This window comes from Miniopterus schreibersii (genome assembly GCF_964146895.1).
Source record: "Miniopterus schreibersii genome assembly, chromosome: 20".
Taxonomy (NCBI): domain Eukaryota; kingdom Metazoa; phylum Chordata; class Mammalia; order Chiroptera; family Miniopteridae; genus Miniopterus; species Miniopterus schreibersii.
Genome location: NC_138122.1, coordinates 26,853,113 through 26,871,658, shown reverse-complemented (window position 1 = coordinate 26,871,658; position 18,546 = coordinate 26,853,113). Strand labels below are relative to the sequence as shown.

General features: G+C 60.0%; 1 protein-coding gene across 1 annotated transcript in view; it reads right to left on the bottom strand.

The window, feature by feature from the left end:
- Positions 1-11,243, bottom strand: part of TMEM132B (transmembrane protein 132B) — a gene marked incomplete at its 5' end in the record, with an annotated part of 80,799 nt that extends 69,556 nt beyond the window's left edge. Inside the window, one exon of the mRNA XM_081123239.1 lies at positions 11,180-11,243. Coding sequence (XP_080979365.1) covers positions 11,180-11,243 — 64 coding nt within the window. The remainder of the gene's footprint in view (positions 1-11,179) is intronic.
- Between the last annotated feature and the right edge of the window lie 7,303 nt (positions 11,244-18,546).

The following is an 18,546-nucleotide window of genomic DNA, read 5'->3' as shown; positions in this document are numbered from 1 at the left end:
CTGAGGTCGGGAGATCCTCAAGGCCCCAGCTGCTCCGCGTTCCCCCAGAACCTTTCCAGGGTCAGCGGCCGAGGCGCCCACCGCCGACCGCTCCAGGTGAGGTGGCCCCTGAGCTGCCAATTCTGCGAGATCCTGCGAGGGGGTGGCCTGGGGCCAAGAGAAATCCACCTCCTGGGTCCCTAGAGCACCCGAACCAGCACCCCTCCTGGCCTGGAAGGCGTCTGCCCCGCGCACCTGGAAAGCACCTCGGACCCCCGACCGCAGTCCTCCCGACCCCTGGCAGGCGCCCCCAGAGCAAAGCAGTTAACATCCCAGGTTCTGCAGCCAGGCTGCCTGGGTCTGAACCCCAGCTCTGCCCCTCCGGAGCTGTGTGGCCTTGAGGAAGTTACTCGACATCTCTGTGCCTCAGTTTCTTCATTTGTAGAGTGGGGACTTTCGTGAGGATTAGAGGAGTTCATGTATGTGAGTGACACAAAGTCAGCCCATTTTAACTATGGCTCATACTAAGTCCGAAGGCACCTGGGTCTCCCCATAGCACCCCTTCTCGTCCCTGCTCCACCCAGACACCCTCTAAGGGACAACAGAACTTCGTTTCTACCTCACACGGTGCCGCACTTAGCAGTTTATGGGCCGTGTGATTACCCACTATGATAACTGCCGGTCCCCACGGGCCGCGGAAGCGCCAGGCATGGTCAGGCATGAAACCTCCATCCATCGAGTCCTGGAGAACTTCCCTGGAGACCGCGGGCTCCGGGAGCGCCCGGGCCTCCGCAGAACGACTCCCGGGCGCCGGCGTGGTGCTGGCTGAAGGAACAGACGGAGGAATGACCGACCCAATAAACCCCGAGAGGTAGGTCTTACTCCCATTTTACAGATGAGAAAACAGACTCAGCCTCTTTCTTTCCACTGTGGCCGGGCAGCATTCTTTTTAAAATACCTTTTTTATTGATTTTTTTAGAGATAGAGGAAGGGAGAGGGAGGGAGAAACAATCCTGGGCTGCCTCCTGCATGCCCCCTACTGGGATCGAGCCTGAAACCCTGGCATGTGCCCTGACCGGACATTGAACCAGTGACCCCTCAATGCATGGGGTGGATGCTCACCCACTGAGCCACACTGGCCAGGTGCATGCAGCATTCTTTTTGTTATTGTTAATCCTTCCCCAAGGACATTTTTCCATTGATTTTTAGAGAGTCGAAGGCAGGGAAGGAGGGAGGGAGGGGGAGAGAGAGAGGAACATCAATGTGAGAGAGACACATGGATTGGTTGCCTCCCACACGTGCCCCCACCAGGGCCGGGGCTCGAGTCTGCAACCCGGGTACATGCCCTTGACCAGGACTCGAACCCACGGCCCTTCGGTGCTCAGGCGGATGCTCTAACCACTGAACACACCGGCCAGGACACTTTTTTTTTTTTTTTAAAGAGGCAAAGACTGGAAACAGCCCTGTGTCTATCACAAGGTGAAATGGGATTTGGGGGCTGTTTTCAGTTCTTTGCAGTACAAACCTAGAAGTGGAATTGCTGAGAATTCTAATTTTAAAAATATAAAAGCTCCCACAAGAATTATATGCTTCCCTCTCCTCCCGCCCAACCTGAGCGTGTCTCTCAGAGGTCAGGAGCACAGGGGGCCACCTAGCTCCACTGCGCCCCCGCCCCCAGGCGGCCCGACGGGAGGGACTGGGAACGTGGGGTTTCTTCTCTCCCAGCCTCAAACGTCGCAGCGTGGGTGTCTGAGATTTTCAGATTTCATTTCCGAGCCCAAAATTTAGAAGCCAGATACAAAATGTTACGATTCCACGGCAAAGAAAAATCATTCTGACAGCTCCTCTGTTGCAAGGAGCAAACGAGGGAAAGTCTGCAAAGTACCAGGCTGAGCCCTGTTCTCATTCAGGGAGCCAGTGGGTTGGGTGGGGGCCTTTCTCCTTTTTCCTTTTAAAAATATTTTTTAATTAAATGATTTGCATAAGTGTACATGGCACACAAGGGAGAAGGTACCAGTGAGTACATGGTGGGAATTAAGTCGCCTCCCATCCTGTCCCTGGGGCCAACCCTTTCCCAGGTCACCAGGAGGAGACCGGCAAGGAGCGACCCCCACACCTGTGCAAACGTAAACCCACGAGTTTTCCTTTGTCCAAACTTGGGACAGCGCACGCCCTTCTCCCCATCACGCTGTCGCCACGAATAACACACGTCACTGCCTGTGGACCTGCCTCGTTTTTGTAACAACTGCAGAACCTGCCCGTGCCTGGATACATTGTAATTCACTTAACCAATGTCGGCTCTTCCCAAATCTCTCCCACCCTGACCGTGGCTGCAGGCACTATAGGGACACGTGGACGTGTGCACACGTGGACACGTGCGTGCGTGGACACGTGGACATGTACGGGCGTGATAAACACTTCAGCGGGGATCACTGGGTCCAAGGTGAGGCCGGTTTTAATTCTGATAGATCAGGCCCACCGGTGTCTTTTACAATTAAGGGAAGGAGGTGGAGAGTCTTCGGGGATAAGAGGTTGTCTCTCTGCAAAATGCGCGCAGGCTCTGAGCCAAAGTGCCGCCAACCCCATTTTCAAGACGGGGAGGCTGAGGTTCGGAGATGCCAGCGCCTGACCCTGTGGGGTCCCCGACCCCCAGCCAGGCCACATGGATGTCCCACTGCCCGCCCAGCCCAGGCTGGTGCTCGGCCTTGCAGCCCCTGAACTCCACGTGCCGCCTGCGTGATGGATGGGTCTCCTTGATGCCATATCAATCACCGTAACTTTTAATTGCGCCAACACAAGCATCATATGGCACTAATTACACACGCGGGGGGGCTTCCAGATGAGCTTAACCACGCGGTGCAACTGGAGGGGCGAGTCCTGTTTTAATTACAACCCAGGAGGGACACGGCTCCGGGCGGGAGACACCAGGGTCACCGCCAGCGGCCACAGCGAGGACAGCGGAGGCAGGCAGGGCCTCCAGAAAGCTCCCAGCCAGGGGCACCCCGCCCAGCCCCTCTGTCTGGGCATCCGTGAGGCCTCGGGCTGCACCCCCATTCTGGGCCCGAGAGGGATCACCGGCTCTTTTCCTCGGGAACTAATCAAAGGCCTGTTATCAGTGACCTTTTCTGGAACATCCTTTAGCTTCCTGTCAATTGCCCGGCGCTGGCAGAGCAGGGAGAATCGGGCCGATAATAGAGTAATTCCAGGGGTGATGAGGCGCCAGGAAGAAATCTCAGCTCTTGTTTTCTCCACAAAGACACAAAGAGGCCCTTGGGGCTGAGGGGCAGGGGAGGTGTCAGGCTGAAGGTTGGTGTCCTCGCCCCAGTTCACATGCTGAAGCCTCCAGTGTGGCTGTATTTGGACAGGGGGCCTTTATGGAGGAAATTAAATAAATGAGGCTGTCAGAGCGGGGTCCTGATAAAATAGGACTGCTGTGCTTATGAGGGACAAGAGAATTCCTCTATCTCTCTTCCTCTCTCTCTAAAATCAATAATAAAATAAACATACCCTAGTGAGTATTAAGACAAAACACTGCAAAGGCCCCTGACCCGTATGTGATGTGGCCACCTTGCCAATCTGACCTGCTCTCCCCTAGGGCCCCCTCCTACGAACCCCTGGGCACACCTGGCACCTCAGGGCCTTTGCACTTGCTGCTCCCACAGCCTGGAGCATCCGTCCCCACATGGCGCGTGCACTGCTCCTCCATGCCCGGGCCTCTGCTCACGTTACCTTCTCGGCCTGACCATGGCAACCCCCTACCCAGGACTCCCCAGCCCCGGCCCTGCGCTAGTCTTCCCGAAGCCTTCACTTCCCCCACTCGAAGCTCCGCCCCGTGGACTACATTTGCCAGGTTCCCTTGCAGCTCGATGTGGCCAAGTGCCTTAGTCATGGCCAATGGGTTATAGCAGAAGCGTCACTAGGCTGCTTCTAGGACTCACTCGTAAAAGACAATTGGGGCACATCCTTTCGCCTTTCCTTGTCGGCACCCCCATCCTGGTGCCCGGAATGGAGATGAGATGGCTGCACCTGAGCTGCCATCTTGGGCCATGAGGACATGGAAATGGTAGATGGGAGCGAGGGTCCATGAGGAGTTCACAGAACAGAGTCGGCCGACAGTCCTGGGATACATACAGCTCCTGACTTTGGAGAGAAACAAACTCCAGCTTCTTAAACCACCACTATGCCCACAGCCACAGTCCCTGGTTGAGGGGTCAGCACGCACCCAAGTCTAGTCCAGTAAGGTCCTGGGATTCCTGCTGGGACAATTAGGAAAGAGACATTCGATTTCTGCTGGTCAGAGGAAGGCCTGGAGCTGACTGTGGCCAATTCTGCCACCAGGTGACGAAACCCTGTCTGGTAATTAGGTGAGCACCGTGGGAAAAGAGAACCAAGAGACAACGCGAAATAGCAGAAGCTCTCATTAGGAGAGTGTTGAGCCCCTGGATCCAGCCGTGCCTGAAGCTGTTTCCTCCATGAACCTCCCACCTCCAAGGACCAGTAAACTTCCAATTCTGTCCCTTGTGCAACTATGAGAATCCAGATGAATACAACGATATACCCTTGCACCTGGTACATCATCTCCATGAGTGCCCCCAAAATCTTAGTGTTAAAAACAGGCCTGGATGTCACACAAAAAATAGAGAGGCTACATTCATCTTTCAAACAACCCAATTAGAAAAAAAAGAAAACCAAACAGGTTATAAAAGGGGCCCATTGATTAGAGTCATCCTGAGTATAAAATAGCTAACCAGTGGGTTCCCTGAGCACTACTTCCCTCCAGCAGCGTCCCCACAAGGGGTCTCCTGAGCTGTGAGCCACCATTGAGCGTTGCCTGCAGAGCAAAAAATATCTCGCGCACACATGTGCCACTATTTTTAAAACGTTACATAAATGCTACTGTAATTACCAGAAACCCCTCCTTCAAAAGCATCCCAGAATTGACGGCGACAGCCGATCAATATGTTTTTTCTTTTTCAACCAAGACATACCAGACCCACAATTCTCACCCAGACAAGCTGCGTAATTCTTTTGACACCGACCACAAAGGGCTGTAAACACACATTCACAGAGCATTCCTTGCTCGACTACTTAAGGCAAACTCGGTCTTTAAAAAGGCCAGAGAGTAGGTCATTTATTTGGGCTTTTCGGGCCATAGAATCTCTGTCACAACTACTCATCTCTGTCCTTGCTGTGAGGAAGCAGCCACAGGCAGTATGTAAACGAACAGGAGCAGCTGTGTTGCAATAAAACTTTATTTAAATGAACAAGTGGAGGGCCGGACTTGGTCCACGGGCCAAGGGGTGCAGAAAATAACAAGCAACCTGTCAGGAGCCCAGGCCGGCATGGCGTCGGATGGAATTTACACATCTCTAAAACGGGACTCTGGGGGCACAGGGTCCCCTCGGAGAAGCCACCCCCTCCAGCCTCAGCCCTCTGCCCAGGTGCCCCCGTCCTCGCTAACCTGGCCCGTCAGCTCGCCCAGGAGGGCCATCAGCCTGCAGCGGCAGGCGACACAACCGCAGAAGGAAAAAATACCAAGGCCAGGATGTAAATACATCAGCAGAACTCAACGCAGGGAGGACCAGGTAGACAAAGGCAGCCGAGGATGCCTGCAGCCAGGAGAGCATGCAGAGCCCGCCGCCTCTCCAGGGTCACCCCCAACCCCCCACCCCCTGCAGGCCCACGGAGTCAGCCCCCAGCACTGGCTGCGGCCACCGCGGTATTTTCACGTGTCCATTTGCCACAATGCACACAGGGCCCCAGGGGAGGCATTGGGAGCACAAAGCAGATGTTAGAGGTGTGTTATTTACTGAGTCCGGCACTGAGCTCCGGGCTCCCGGTGAGTTAGGGCCCCCAAAGGGTTAATTTAGGTTAATACCCGCAAAACAGCCGGCTCAGATGCGCCGGGCGATTCCAGACACTCCATCACCCTCAGTAATAAAATACAGCAAATCAAATTGGACTCTATTGATTTTTTATGTAACAATTTTGGGGCTGAAGCGTAAGGCGAGATATCGATCCGTTAAGGAGTCAGGTGTCAGGGGAGGGAGTCTGGGGGCACCCTGACTGAGGACCCACGAGGGGCCAGCGAGAAAAGGCGTTGGAATTCAACCCCAAAGGACCCTGGCTTCCTTCTCTCCTGCCCTGGTGGACAGTGTGCATGGCGGGGGGGGGCATCCTGCACTGAGGGAAGATGCAAACCAAGCACCTGGATGGAGAATTAAAAGTGATGAGTGAGCCCGGCCGGTGTGACTCAGCGGTTGAGCACCAACCAAGGATCCAGGAGATCGCGGTTCGATTCCCAGTCAGGGCACAGGCCTGGGTTGTGGGCTCGATCCCCAGTCGGGAGTGTGCAGGAGGCAGCCGATCAATGACTCTCTCATCACTGATGTTTCTCTCTCTCTCTCTCTCTCCTTTCCTCTGTCTGAACTCAATAGAAACATATCTTTTTTTAAAAAAAATGACAAGTGACCCTGGTTCATTTCTCCCCATGGCACCTGTCACCACCTGACATCGAATGATGTATTTGTTTACCCACTGTTTTATTACTGTCTCACTCTGCCGGGATGACAGCTCCTCAGTATGGGGGATGTGTCTCTTGTGTCCCCCGCCAGGTCCATGCTCAGTACTGACTCACATGTCTGTTGAATGAATGAATGGAGTTGGCATCTCCTGAGCACTTGCTATGTGCCCGGCACTATGCAAAGAACTCTGCAAGGATCTGCAGTTCTCCTGCCTGGAACAGCCTTCTCTGTGTTAGAGCTTTCTGATGATTTAGGTCTCAGATGCGACTATTGCCGCCTCTTCTGAGAAGTCTTCCTGGATTGCCCATCACTCCCCATTGTGTGGCCTGGGATTGAATAGGAGGAGCATAAATTACTGCCTGGGACCTTCGTGTGTGTGTGTGTGTGTGTGTGTGTGTGTGTGTGTGGTCTTCTCGTTTCTCTCCATCACCCTGATTCCACCCCAGAATGCAAGTCCCTGAGGTCACAGGCACCTAAGCCTGCCTGTGGGGAAACTGAGTCAAAACTCCAGGACAAAGAGGCACCACAGGGGCAGGACAGACCCGAGTCAGGTGCTTTGGGGAGGAGGCCCCACCCTGACACTCATGGCTGTGCTGTTTTCAGCAGGTCCTTGTGTTCCTCTGAGCCTTTATGACCCCATCTGAGGACACATCCAAGGCCCCAAAAAACTCCAGTGAAATCCTAAAGTCAGAAACCCCTTAGTAGATGGCCAAGGGTTCACTGTCCTCTTTGCAGCTGTCACGGTCACCGAAGGAGTCCACCAGCCCTCCCCTTCGTGCCTCTGCTCCTCCTGAGAACCCTCGGGCTGTGCCACACAGCCCCCCCATCAGGGTCCCCAACCTTGAGATGAGACCACAGGGGTAGCTCAGGGTCTGCTGTCGGCTGAATGTCTGCAGGCCCCCCCCCCACAATCCATATGTTGAAACCTGACCCCCATATGGTGTTAGGAGGTGAAGCCTTGGGGGGGAGATGAGGTAAGTCTGTCTACCCAGGTCTCGCCCTTTGCTGGAACCACTGACTCCCTCAAGGGCACAGGATTTAAAGGATTCCTAGTTGCCTCCAGAGTTGACTCCAGTCTGAGCTCTATGGCTTCAATTCTAAGTTTGCATTGATAGACGTATTGGTAGCAGAGAGCGAGAAAGAAAGGACGTGACCGGCCCCAACAACGGCCAGCACGTGGGGGGACTCGGTGCACAGACCAGGGCCGGGCTGGAATCCTGACGCTGTGTGAGTTCAGGCAGGTGGGGCAGCCTCTCTGGACCTCGGCATCCTCACGGTGAGCCGTGAGTGTGAGCGTCCGCCTGCCAGAGCTGAGGTTCCATCGTCAGCCCTGGTCATGGTCCTCACCGGGACAGTTTGCTGCCTGTCTTTCTGAGCTGACAGCAGGAGTTTGCGACACACCACGCGTCTGTCATTCTCATGACCTCTGGCCCCTTAAAGGGAGGCCCGGTCCCCCAAAGGGTCACCCCGTAGAACTCCTTTACCGGAGAGGGAACCCAGTGTAGGGTGAGAAAGTCCGGGGAAAGGAGGTTTTAAACAGAGAGAGAAAGTGTGTGAGCCGTGAGCCCTGACTGACACCCACTCACTGCTCGACCCTGCGTCTCCTTCGTCCCACCTGTGAAGGGCATACTCTGAGTCACGTCCTTGCTCTAGAAGGGTTTGTGGCAACACTGTCACCCCACGATGCTGCCTGGGGTGCCAGGTGTCTCCCCGTGGGGGGCGATGCATTCGCTAAATCCCACAGCATCAAAGGGAAATGGAACCTCGTCGTCCGAGTTCAAATTTAGACCCAATTTAGAAGACAGGAGCCACCCAGCCACATACAACTTGGGGAAGGGCGGGGGGGCTCATCTGGGAATGAGGCCCCTCGAAGGGCTTTGCTGGCACAGTGACCACCCCCCCTGTTCTTCCCACCAACAATCAAGGGGTTCCTTTTGCTTCCCTGGATCAAGGAGACCTTCATGCTCACTGCTGGCTCCAGGCACCGAGGCCCAGGCAGAAGTCCCGCCACGCCCCCCAAGTTCCCTGCATCCGGGAGCGGGGTGCAGGGGGCGGGAGGGTGAAATGATTTACTCTGGGAACTTCTCCTGTCCCACCAGTAAATCACTCAGGGGAGGAGACGGCATTTGCATAGCGCTGCCTGGTACCTCCCAGTGCCACCTCTCTGAAGAGCTACGCCACACAAGGGCAGACCCCCAGCACCGTGGTAATGAGAATGAAATACACCCCATGCCAAGGTGCCGGCAGAAGGGAGAGCGCCTCTGCCTTGAAGCCCCCCCTTCCGCTAGCAGGCTCTGCCACGCACAAGGCCCCCTCTGTCAGCGGCTCTCCACCCACCCGGGTTTCTTAGACCCCGAGCATAATGGGTCGATGGTGCAAGACGCCTCCTTCCCCCCCACCCCGCCCTGCGGGGGCTGTCACCACACCACTAATTTGCTAATTTGAAAGGCCACGGCAAGCACAAAAGTGCCTGAATAATGGGGGCCCCCTGGTCGCCGAGCTGGGGGATTCGTGCTGACTCTTACCAAACCCAGTTCCATATGTTTTAGCCCTTGCAAGGCTCAAAGAAGTACACCCGCCCCGCTCTTTGCCATGGCAGCTACCCACGCGGGAGGGGGGAGGGGGCACAGGCGCCCGGCCCTGCACCACGGCAGGGAGCCCGTCCTTCCTCGCCTCCCAGCGGCCAGCCCCTCGGCCAAGCGCGGCCGCAAGTCTCACCAAGATTATCCCTCCAAATCCCACCGGCTCCGAAGGCAGCTCTGGTTAATTTCCTGCAAACCTTTCTAACCAAACGGAGGCAGCTAAGTATCTTTCAGGAATTTCTGCCTTGTTTTTTCCTCCAGCTCTCCTAACGGGAGCTAAATATAGAGTTATCAAACTGTCTCTCTTTATGCCCCCGGTGGGGACCTGGGGAGCACAGACGCTGCTTCCAAAGACCAGGCGAGGGCCCGGGGGCGCTGCCCACGAGCTGCCCAGTAGGGCAGCGTGGCCACGGGCAGGGCCAGCAACAGATTCCAGGGATGAAGGGCCCACTCCCCCCCCAGGCCCCAGGCCTCGGGAGCCAGGCCCAAGCTCTTCCATGGCCAGGGAGGAGGCAGGGTGTGGGGGGGGGTCCCCATCACGTTCTCTTACAAAGCATTAGGCAGGCAGCACCCCTAAGAGATCAGCATTCCCTCATGAGCACATCCAGGCAAACGCGGACCCCCGTGGAGAAACAAAATAGATGCCAAACTGCAATTCTCAGGTCCCCAAGGGCTGTGCATTTTGGGGAACCAGGTCCCAGGGCTTTGGCTGAAAGGAAAGCACCTTGACCCCCCAGCCACAGCCCCGCTTGTGTACCCGAGAGAAACGCTGAGAACAAAAACAGCTACGAGGGCTGCTTCCGAGCTGAGCAGACGCAAGATGCAGCCTCCGGGTCAGGCGCGCTCCCCAGACCAGCCGGGCCCATGGGCATCTCTGGCACATGGGTTCCTCAGGATGGGAGGCTTTATTACGTATCTGGGGTCACTTGAGGGCATCTCAGAGGCAGACAGTACCCACTTCTTCCCATGCAAACACATCGCGATACAAGTTGACACGCACGGTTTGCTCCTAAGCAACCTTCCCAGGCAGTTAAAGCCGAAAAGTTACAGTTGCATTTTCCTACCGCATCCAGCGGCTGTGCGGTTTGTCTGCTTGGAAAACGGGGAGAAATTTTCCTAAAGCGAAAGCCGCGGGCTCAGGGATCGCAGGTCCCGGCTGTGGCCGGTCAGAGCTGAGCTCGCCGCGGGCACGCGAGCCTCGCGGGGGACCGCTCCCCGCTCCCGGGCCTGTGGGGTTCTCGCCCCGGCTTGCGGTGGGGGGAGGGGAGCAACTGGCATTTTAGGACAAGCTTCCTCAGAATCAAACGTGCAGCCGCACCAAGGCGGCAGACAGCGCTCCGAACTCCAGCGGGGACGGAAAATAACCGACTATTTTTTGCCTTCCCCGCTCACACTAGGTGCTGGCGACAGCTGCGCGGGTGCGGCAGCAAGCCGGGCGCCCTGGTCCCCAGGCTGTGGCTCTGGGCACCGCCGCGTCCCCGAGGCCCTGCGCTCCCAGGGCCGCCAGGCCGCCGTGGGGTCGGAGCGCGGGGGCCGCCCGGTTTCCAGGCTGCGCCTCGGCCGGGGGCAGCCACTCGGGGAGGGGGCCCTTCGGGGACAGCGCCGCGGGGCGTGGGGAGGAGCTGGGGACCTGCCAGGCTGCGCCGGCAGAGACGACCTGAGGTCGGCGGGGCCCCCGCAGGTGTCCTGGGAACTAACAGCCCTGCGTCCACAGGCATCGGGAAACCAAGAAAAGGGGGTCGACCGACGCCCTGCCACAGCCAAACCCCGCGAGAACCAAGACCTGGGGGGATGGCGCCCCAAGGCGGGGCGGGGAGGGGGCTAGATTCCTGGAGGCGCGCCCCCACTCGCCTCCGGAGGCTCGGAGCTCAGAAAGGATCCGCAAGGGAGCTGGGGGCGGGGGGAGGAAGGCGGGCGGGCTCGCGCTGGGAAGAGGGGCGCGTGCTGGGACCCCCGGGTTCCCAGGGTCTCCCCTGATCTCTCCAAGTCGGGAAGACGCGAGCTGCCGGGGACTTGAGGAGGTGACCGCCCGGTGCAGGAGCCAACTTTCTGCGCGGCGGCGGGGGTCGGGGATGGGTTCCGGGGGCGCGTTACCTGGGCACCGGAGCGCAGTCAGAGCCAGCAGGAGCCCGAGCGGCGCCCGGCGCGGGGGCGGCATGGTCCTCGGCGCGGTGGGCGCGGCGCGGGGCTGGCCCGCGGCTCCCGGAGCAGCCCCGGGGCTACGCTCGGGCTGCGGACATGGCTCGCTCCCCGGGCGCGGGCGGGCGGGCGGGCGGCGCTTCCTGGGCTGCGCCGGTGCGCGCTCTCCGGGGCTCAGCGGGCGCGGGGGGCGGGGAGCGGGGGCCGCGCTCAGGGCCCCGCGCCCTCGCCCGCGGCCCTGCACTTGGCCCGAGTCGCGGGGCCCCCGCCGCCGCCCCCGCCGCCGCCGCGGCTCCCGCGTCCCGGCGCCCGTCCCATCCCGGCCTCGCCGCCGCCTCCGCCCGCGCCAGCTGCCGGCCGCCCCGCAGCCAGCCCGAGAGTGAGCGCGCGGCGAGCGCGGGGCGGAGGGAGGGGCGGCGGGGCGGGGGCGGGGCCGCCGAGACCGGGCAGCGGGCGGCCGCCCGGCGATAGGCGGCGGGACGTGCCACTCCCTGGAGGCCGGGGGAGGGCGCCCGGGGAGACCCGCGGGGTGGGCACGGCGGGGGGCTCGCCCGCAAAGTGCGGCTAGAGCCGGGCGAGCTCGGGGGCATAGTAGGAGTTCCCAAGGTCGGGGGCTGCGGGAGACGGGGGAGGGTCCTCGGCATAGGGTCTGCGGGGACCAGGGACGAGAGGCCCGGGAACAGATCTGGCGCGGCTTGGGGGCGCCTTGGGGGAGGGGAGGCAGGGGCGGCCTCCAGGAGCCGGGGGACCCAAGCAGTGTCCACGGGGCGCTGGCGGCCAGGGGTCCTGAGACAGGGGAAAGGTGTCTTGGGGCTGCCCAGCCAGGGGGCCGCAGGGACTCTGGGGCCCTTGGTGGCTGGGGCGGCAGGACGCGCCTCACACCTCAGGCGGGCGGGCCGAGTGCGCGGGGCGCAGGGGGGGCGCGGCCAGAGCGGGGCAGGGACGGGGCAGGGGGCTGTTAGCAGATGAAGTCCGCGTGGTCGGATCCCTCAGCAGTCACAGCACCCTTTTTCCAGAAGTCCTGGGTCCTCCTGGGCGCCCCACCCCGGGCAAGGCCGCCCGGCGCGCCTTCGCGGACGGGCCAGGCTGGGCACCCCGCCAGCCGTCCTCCGCTGCCTTGAAAGTTGCCCCCCACCGCTGGAAGAGCTGGGGGCCTGGGGGGGCATCTGAGGTTGGCGTCCTCGCACCACCCAACCCCCGTCACACCAGGCACTGGCGCCAGTGTCTCCGTCCGCGAAAAAAGTGGGTCAAACTCTTCGGAGACGGTCAATAGGCAGCGTGGGGCGATGCAGGGACAGTTTTGGAAGGACTTCGGGGGGCACGGAATCTTGGCTGAGAACCCCGGCCCTGCGGCTCTCTAGCTGTGCAGCCTGGAGAGGGCCGGTTAACCTCTCGGGCCTCAGTTTCCCCCACCTGAGAAGCGGAAGCCACCCGGCCCCACCCGGCGTCCCGGAGAAGGCCCAGGAAGCCCCTGGGCACCCGCGAGGCCGGCTCAGGCGAGGGCCCGCTGTGCACTGTTACTCCCGTCCTCACGCCCGCTGTTACTATGTATCTGCTCTTCCTCCGCAGGCCCCGAGCGCACAGCAGCACAGTCCCCGCCCCTCCCAGCGGGAAGGCGAGGGACCGGCACCTGCTTCATTAGTACAGACAAGCTCATTAGCAGCCGGCACTCAGCTCTCCTCCGATGAAAGAAAGAAGAAAGAGCTGGGGGCAGGGGACCAGGCTGGAGCCCAGGTTAATGATGGAACCTGGAGGGGTTTTCCTGCCGCAGCTCACGCGTGTCCTTCCCAAGGGCCCCAGCCCTGGCCGAGCCCCCCCGTTAGGCGCCCTGGCAAGGCCGGGGGTGCACGGAGACCCACCGCTTCTCTTTCACACTGAGCTGAGCACCTACTGTGTGGGGGGCGGCGGAGAGAAGGACCATGCATGGAGGGCGGGTGCCTGCACTCCACTGGGGACTTCTCCATCTCACCGGGGGAAAGGCGCACACAGCCAATCCCGAGGGAAGGCCGCACAGGAGCGAGTGGCCGCTGGCCTGGCCTAGGTGTTCTTGCCCGGGTGGAAGACCAGGCAGCAGGTCAGAGAGCTGGGCGTCTGTGACGGAAGATAAGTCGTTTTCTGGGAGGGGTGCGTGGCAAGGGGGTGAGCTGGGCAAGGGTCACCCTGTATCAGGTGTGATGACAAATGGTAATTGCGTTCGTGCTCCCCACTCAGCACCACCCCCATCATACCCCACGGGGTCACCCTATGTCTCCAGGGCAGACATCCACCCGCCCACCTCTGCAAGCCCCATCCCCGGCTCAGGGCCCTGCAGCCACCTGGCCTCCGGGGCGGCCTGCACCCCTTGTCCCCACCTCCACACCTTGGCACTGGCAGCATCTTCCCGGCACACCCTTCCCAGGTCTTCCCATGACTGGCTCCTCCCTTCAGATCTCAGCTCAAATGTCACCTCCTCCAGGAGGCCTTCCTAGACCACTCCACCTAAAATATACACACCCCCTCAGTCCATCTCTAGGCCTGTTCCTGTATTGTTCTAAGTGTCACTGGGACAGAGCTGAGGTAGACAGACAGGCTTCCCCCCACCCACCCCCAGACTGAAGATGCTGGTGGCTGGACCAGGAGAGGGATCTGGTTCTGAGAATGGCTTTTCCACCTCCCGGCTGTGTGACTTTGGACAAGCCCCTAACCCTCTCTGAGCTCCTATGTGAGTAGAGATGACAATCCCAGCTCTGCCTCAGCCTGTCCCCATTGGATGAAATTTTTTGCATATTAACCAGGCCCCTGAGTCCATACCTAGTGGGTACATTTCTGGCGTTAACCTGAGCCTTCCCTGATCTTGAAGGGCTGGGGTGGGGAGGGGGGGGCCGCTGGCATCAATGACCTAGGAAACCCCAGGCTGGGCAAAGCCCTCCTCTCACTCCCACCCTATCCTTGGACCCAGCAAACCCAGGGCGCCACCCCCAGCCTGGGGCAGGATCATAAGCATTACACAGCCCAGACTCTCCCCTTGTGCACAGATAGGGAAACTGAGGCCAGGAATGGCCCTGCCCCACGTTCTGTAAACGTGGGGAAGCAGATCCTAGCAGGAACCAGCCTCGCCCCCACCCTGGGCCTTCGGTTGGTGGCTGGGGCTCCACCCCGCAGGCCGCTGCCCCCAGAGCGCGCCTCCGCCGCCCCCTGCGGCAGCGCAGCCCACGCGCGGGGCCAGAAGCGAAGGGCGACACTGCCATCGCGTGGCTGCCGCCGGTACTGCGGCCCGACCCGAGCAGCAGGGGGCCGACCTTGGACGAGGCGGGTGGGGGTGTCCGAGGTGGGAGTGGGGGGCTGTGCGAAAAGATTTCCCCGCCTCCCCCAACTCGAAGAGGCTTTAAAAGAGCCCTTTATTCTCCGCGCAGCCCACAGTTACAGCACGCAGGCGGGGGCCCGCTGTGACCCACTAGTCGTTCCCGTCGCAAATACTCCGGTTCTCACCAGGGGCGGGAATGACTCAGCTCCCCTTCCCAGCACCCCACGAACACGACGCGGGGGGGCCTCTCAAAACAGCTGCGGAGCTTACCTGTCCAGAAAACCAAGAACGGCAGCCCGGGCACACCTGGATACCTGGCGCAGCGAGGGAGGGAGGGGCTCCTCCGGGAAGCACCCTGCAGGCCCTGCGCCCCGTCTCCGTCTCCCGCCCCGGGAGCGGCGGCCGCCACCGGGCCCCACGGGCACAGGGGCAGGACCGGGCTCCGCTCCTCCCGGGGTGCGGGCCGCTGGGCACAAGGGCAACGTCCAAACCATCGAGGGGAAGGAATGGGTGGGCGGGGGAGCTCGGGCTGGACCCAGAGGGTGGGCGTTAGAGTCTGTTTCAAACGTCCTAGAAGATTTGACTTTCGGGGGAGAGCACACAATGCAAAGGCCGGCCAGGTGATGCTGCCGCCTCTCGCGATGCTGCCCGCCTCTCGCGATACTGGCGCCTCTCGCGATGCTGCCCGCCTCTCGCGATACTGGCGCCTCTCGCGATGCTGCCCGCCTCTCGCGATACTGCCCGCCTCTCAAAGAAGAAGAAATAATGCGCAGCCCACGTGGCTCGGCGGTGGAGCCGACCCATGGACCAGGTCACGGTGCGGTTCCGGTCGGGCCGGGGGTTCAGGCCTGGTCCCCGTGGGGGGCGAGCAGGAGGCAGCCGACCAGGACTCTCACCGTCGGTGTTTCTCTCGCTCCCTCTCCCTTCCTCCCTCTGTTTTTTAAAAACGTATTTTTAAAAAGTGCTAGAGCCAAACCAAGGAGCAACGGCCCAGCGCCGGGTCCGCCCGGCAGGCCCCGCCCGCCTCACCTGCGGAGTCGCGTCCTGAGCTTTTTAACCCTCACCGAGGACACTATTTCCGTCGCTTTTTCAGAGAGAGTGGGGGGGAGCGAGAGACATCGATGCGAGAAAGACGCCGAGCGGTTCCTCCCGACCGGCCGAGCCCGCAACCGAGGAACCTGCCCTTGGCCGGAATTGAACCCAGGACCCTTCCGGGACCGATGTTCCAGCCACAGAGCCAACCGGCCGGGGCTACCTGGTTTTCTACTGAGGTAAACATACGTGACATAGACCTTGCTGCTGTAAACGCTCCTGCGCGAGTTCCTGTTGGAACCCCTGGCTTCATTCTCTGGGGCGTCCACGTTTTCATTCATTTTCTCCCCACCGCCACCCACTTGTTGTACAGTGGGGGAAACTGAGGCACCAAGTGATGAAGAGATTCCCCCCGGGTCACACTGCCAGCCAGCAAGCGGCGGAACCAGCTGGGACCCCGGGCAGTCGGGCGCCAGGGTCCGTTAGCTGCTGAGATGGGTGGGTTACTTTGCCACCCGCCGTTGCTGCCGCACAACCCAAGACGCCCAGAAACCGATGGTGTCGTTGCCAGGAAAATGGGTGGGCTTGTCGCCCTCTGCTTGGCTCTTTTTCTTGCCCACGTAGGCCTGTGTCCGTTTTTGAGTATTTTCTCTCTCTCAAATTTCATTTATTCTTTCCTCTTTGCTCAGGAGAGCTTCCTGTGGGAAAGCGAGAGTGTTTCAGGCCCTGCCAGGATTAGTGTTAATTAGCTTCTCAGGGTTGGCAAAGCTCTGCAGTTCCACAGGGGTACAGGGAAGGACCCCACACAGGACAGGCTGCCGTGGAATCGTGGAACTGGCCGTGGAGAGCGGATACCAGCGCCGGCTGGATGTGGTCCTACATGGTCCTCTCCTGAAGGACCCAAGTGGGAGCTGACTGGCTTGTCCAGTCGTTGCATTTCGCCTACAAAGGGCCAAGGGTTTGCTTCTGGTCTGGAACCATGGGGTTTGGAACAGTGTTGTATTTTATCACGACAAAACCCTAAAATCGAGCAGGATTTACTGGCTCATGTAATGAAAGTGTCTGCAGCTTCAGGTCGGGCTGGTTCCAGGAGCCCAGTGTCCTTAGGATTCTAGGTCAACAGAAGAATGGCAGGGAAGGAAAATCATTGGCCACAGTGAGATCACATGCTTACCCTGAGGCCAATCATTGTGCCCAAGGGGATGAATATGCTAATTTTCCAGGCCTGAGTCACCTGGAGCTGGGAAAAGATCAGCTGGGCCCAAACCCCGCAGCCTGAGAGAGGGTAGGATGGGGTCCCCAAGGAGAATCGGGGAGCTTTCAGAAAATGGGTGCAGAGAGGGTCAGAGCAACAGATGTCCACTATAAATGGACCTTCCTTCCCATGTGACAAACCAGTAAAATTAGAGGGGGGCATGTTGCCCCCATTTTACAGATAAGAAAACTGAGGCTCGGGGGTATCGTCAGGTTGTTCCAAGCCATTCAAATGGCAGGGCTGGAGTTTGAACCGAGGCCTAGCTGTCCCCAGAGCCGGGCCGCTGTGGCTCAGTGGATTGAGCACCCTCCTGGGCACCAAGGAGGCACCGGTTTTATTTCCAGTCAGGGCACAGGCCCAGGGTGCGGCTCGATCCCCAGTGGGAGGCGTGCAGGAGGCGGCCGATCCATCTCCTTGATGATGTTCCTGTCTCTCTCCCTCTCCCTTCCTCTCAGTGAAATCAATAGAAAACATGAACACCCACGGGCCTCGCAGAAGCTGGTGCGCTGAGCTCTGCCCCAGCCCCCAGGCCGACTGGCACCTGTTGGGGGGGGCGCCCCAAGTTTATTAAATGCCTGTTAAAGCACCCCCGAGCTGTGGCCTCCTGGGAGCCACACGACCCACAGTGCACTTCAATTATCTCCTTGACATTTACAAATCCATCAGGTGCGATGCGCTAACCTGAAGTGTAAACCGTCCATTAATTGCTCAGAACAGAGAGTGTGGAAAACGAATCCATGAGACCAGTGAGGACGAGATTGCACATAACCCGGCTGGGGGAGGCACTTTCCACAGGCTGAGACCCCGGGAGAGGTGGGTGGCCCCAGGGCAGCGAGTGAGAGCCCCCCCCACGCCTGTGGGCTCGGTTTGGCTCCTGCAGGTTTTAGAGACACCAGTGAGTCTCTGAGCTGGAGACACTGTGTCGCCTGAATCCCCAAAACACGCTGGGTACTTAGGGGCACTCGAGGACACGCAGCCTCTCCCGTCTGGCTTACAGACCAAATCTCCCCTCCCACCCTCAGATGTGCACCCTGAGCGCAAGGCTGGCCACGGCGGTCAGGGCCCTCTGGGCCCCGGGGCCACTCTGGGCTGTGCCAGGGGCCCTCTCCTGCTGGAGGGAGCTCCTGCAGCGAAAGGAGAGGCTCTGAACACCCAGTGGAGCCGCTCAGAGCAGCTGACAGCTCCTTGCACAGTGAAGGGCCTGGTTATGTAAGGAGGCTGCTGGGGAAGGAGGCTGTGCCGACAGAGAGGGGGAGGGAGAGGGGGAGGGAGGCAGAACAGAGGGTGAAACCTGCTCTCCCGAAGCCTGACTTTCATTCACTCTTGGGACAAACATTTGTTAGGCCCACTAGGCACCGGGCCCCACGGCAGAGGCCGGGGTGTCAGACCATCAGACCGAACCCCCTGCTCAGGGGAAGCTGACACTCGGTGCAGGAGGAACACCGCCGACCAAATAAACAGGCAAAGGGAGTCGGTCTGATGACGGCAACCCGCAGAGGGTGATGGGAAACGGGTACCGGGTTTGGAAGGGGGAGGGGGAGGGGAGGGAGGAAAGGTTTCGCTGAAAAGGTGAGTTTGAGCGAGTTCTTAGGGTGAGGGAACCAAACATGCGGAGGGGAGGGGCCTGCAAAGGCCCTGGGGTCAGGTGGGGGGCGCGGACCCGCAGCCCAGGCCGGGGCCTGCAGACTCCCGGGCCAGAAGCAGCTGAGGCCCGGCAACCACCGCAAACCCTGCAGCTGCCCACGGGCAGGC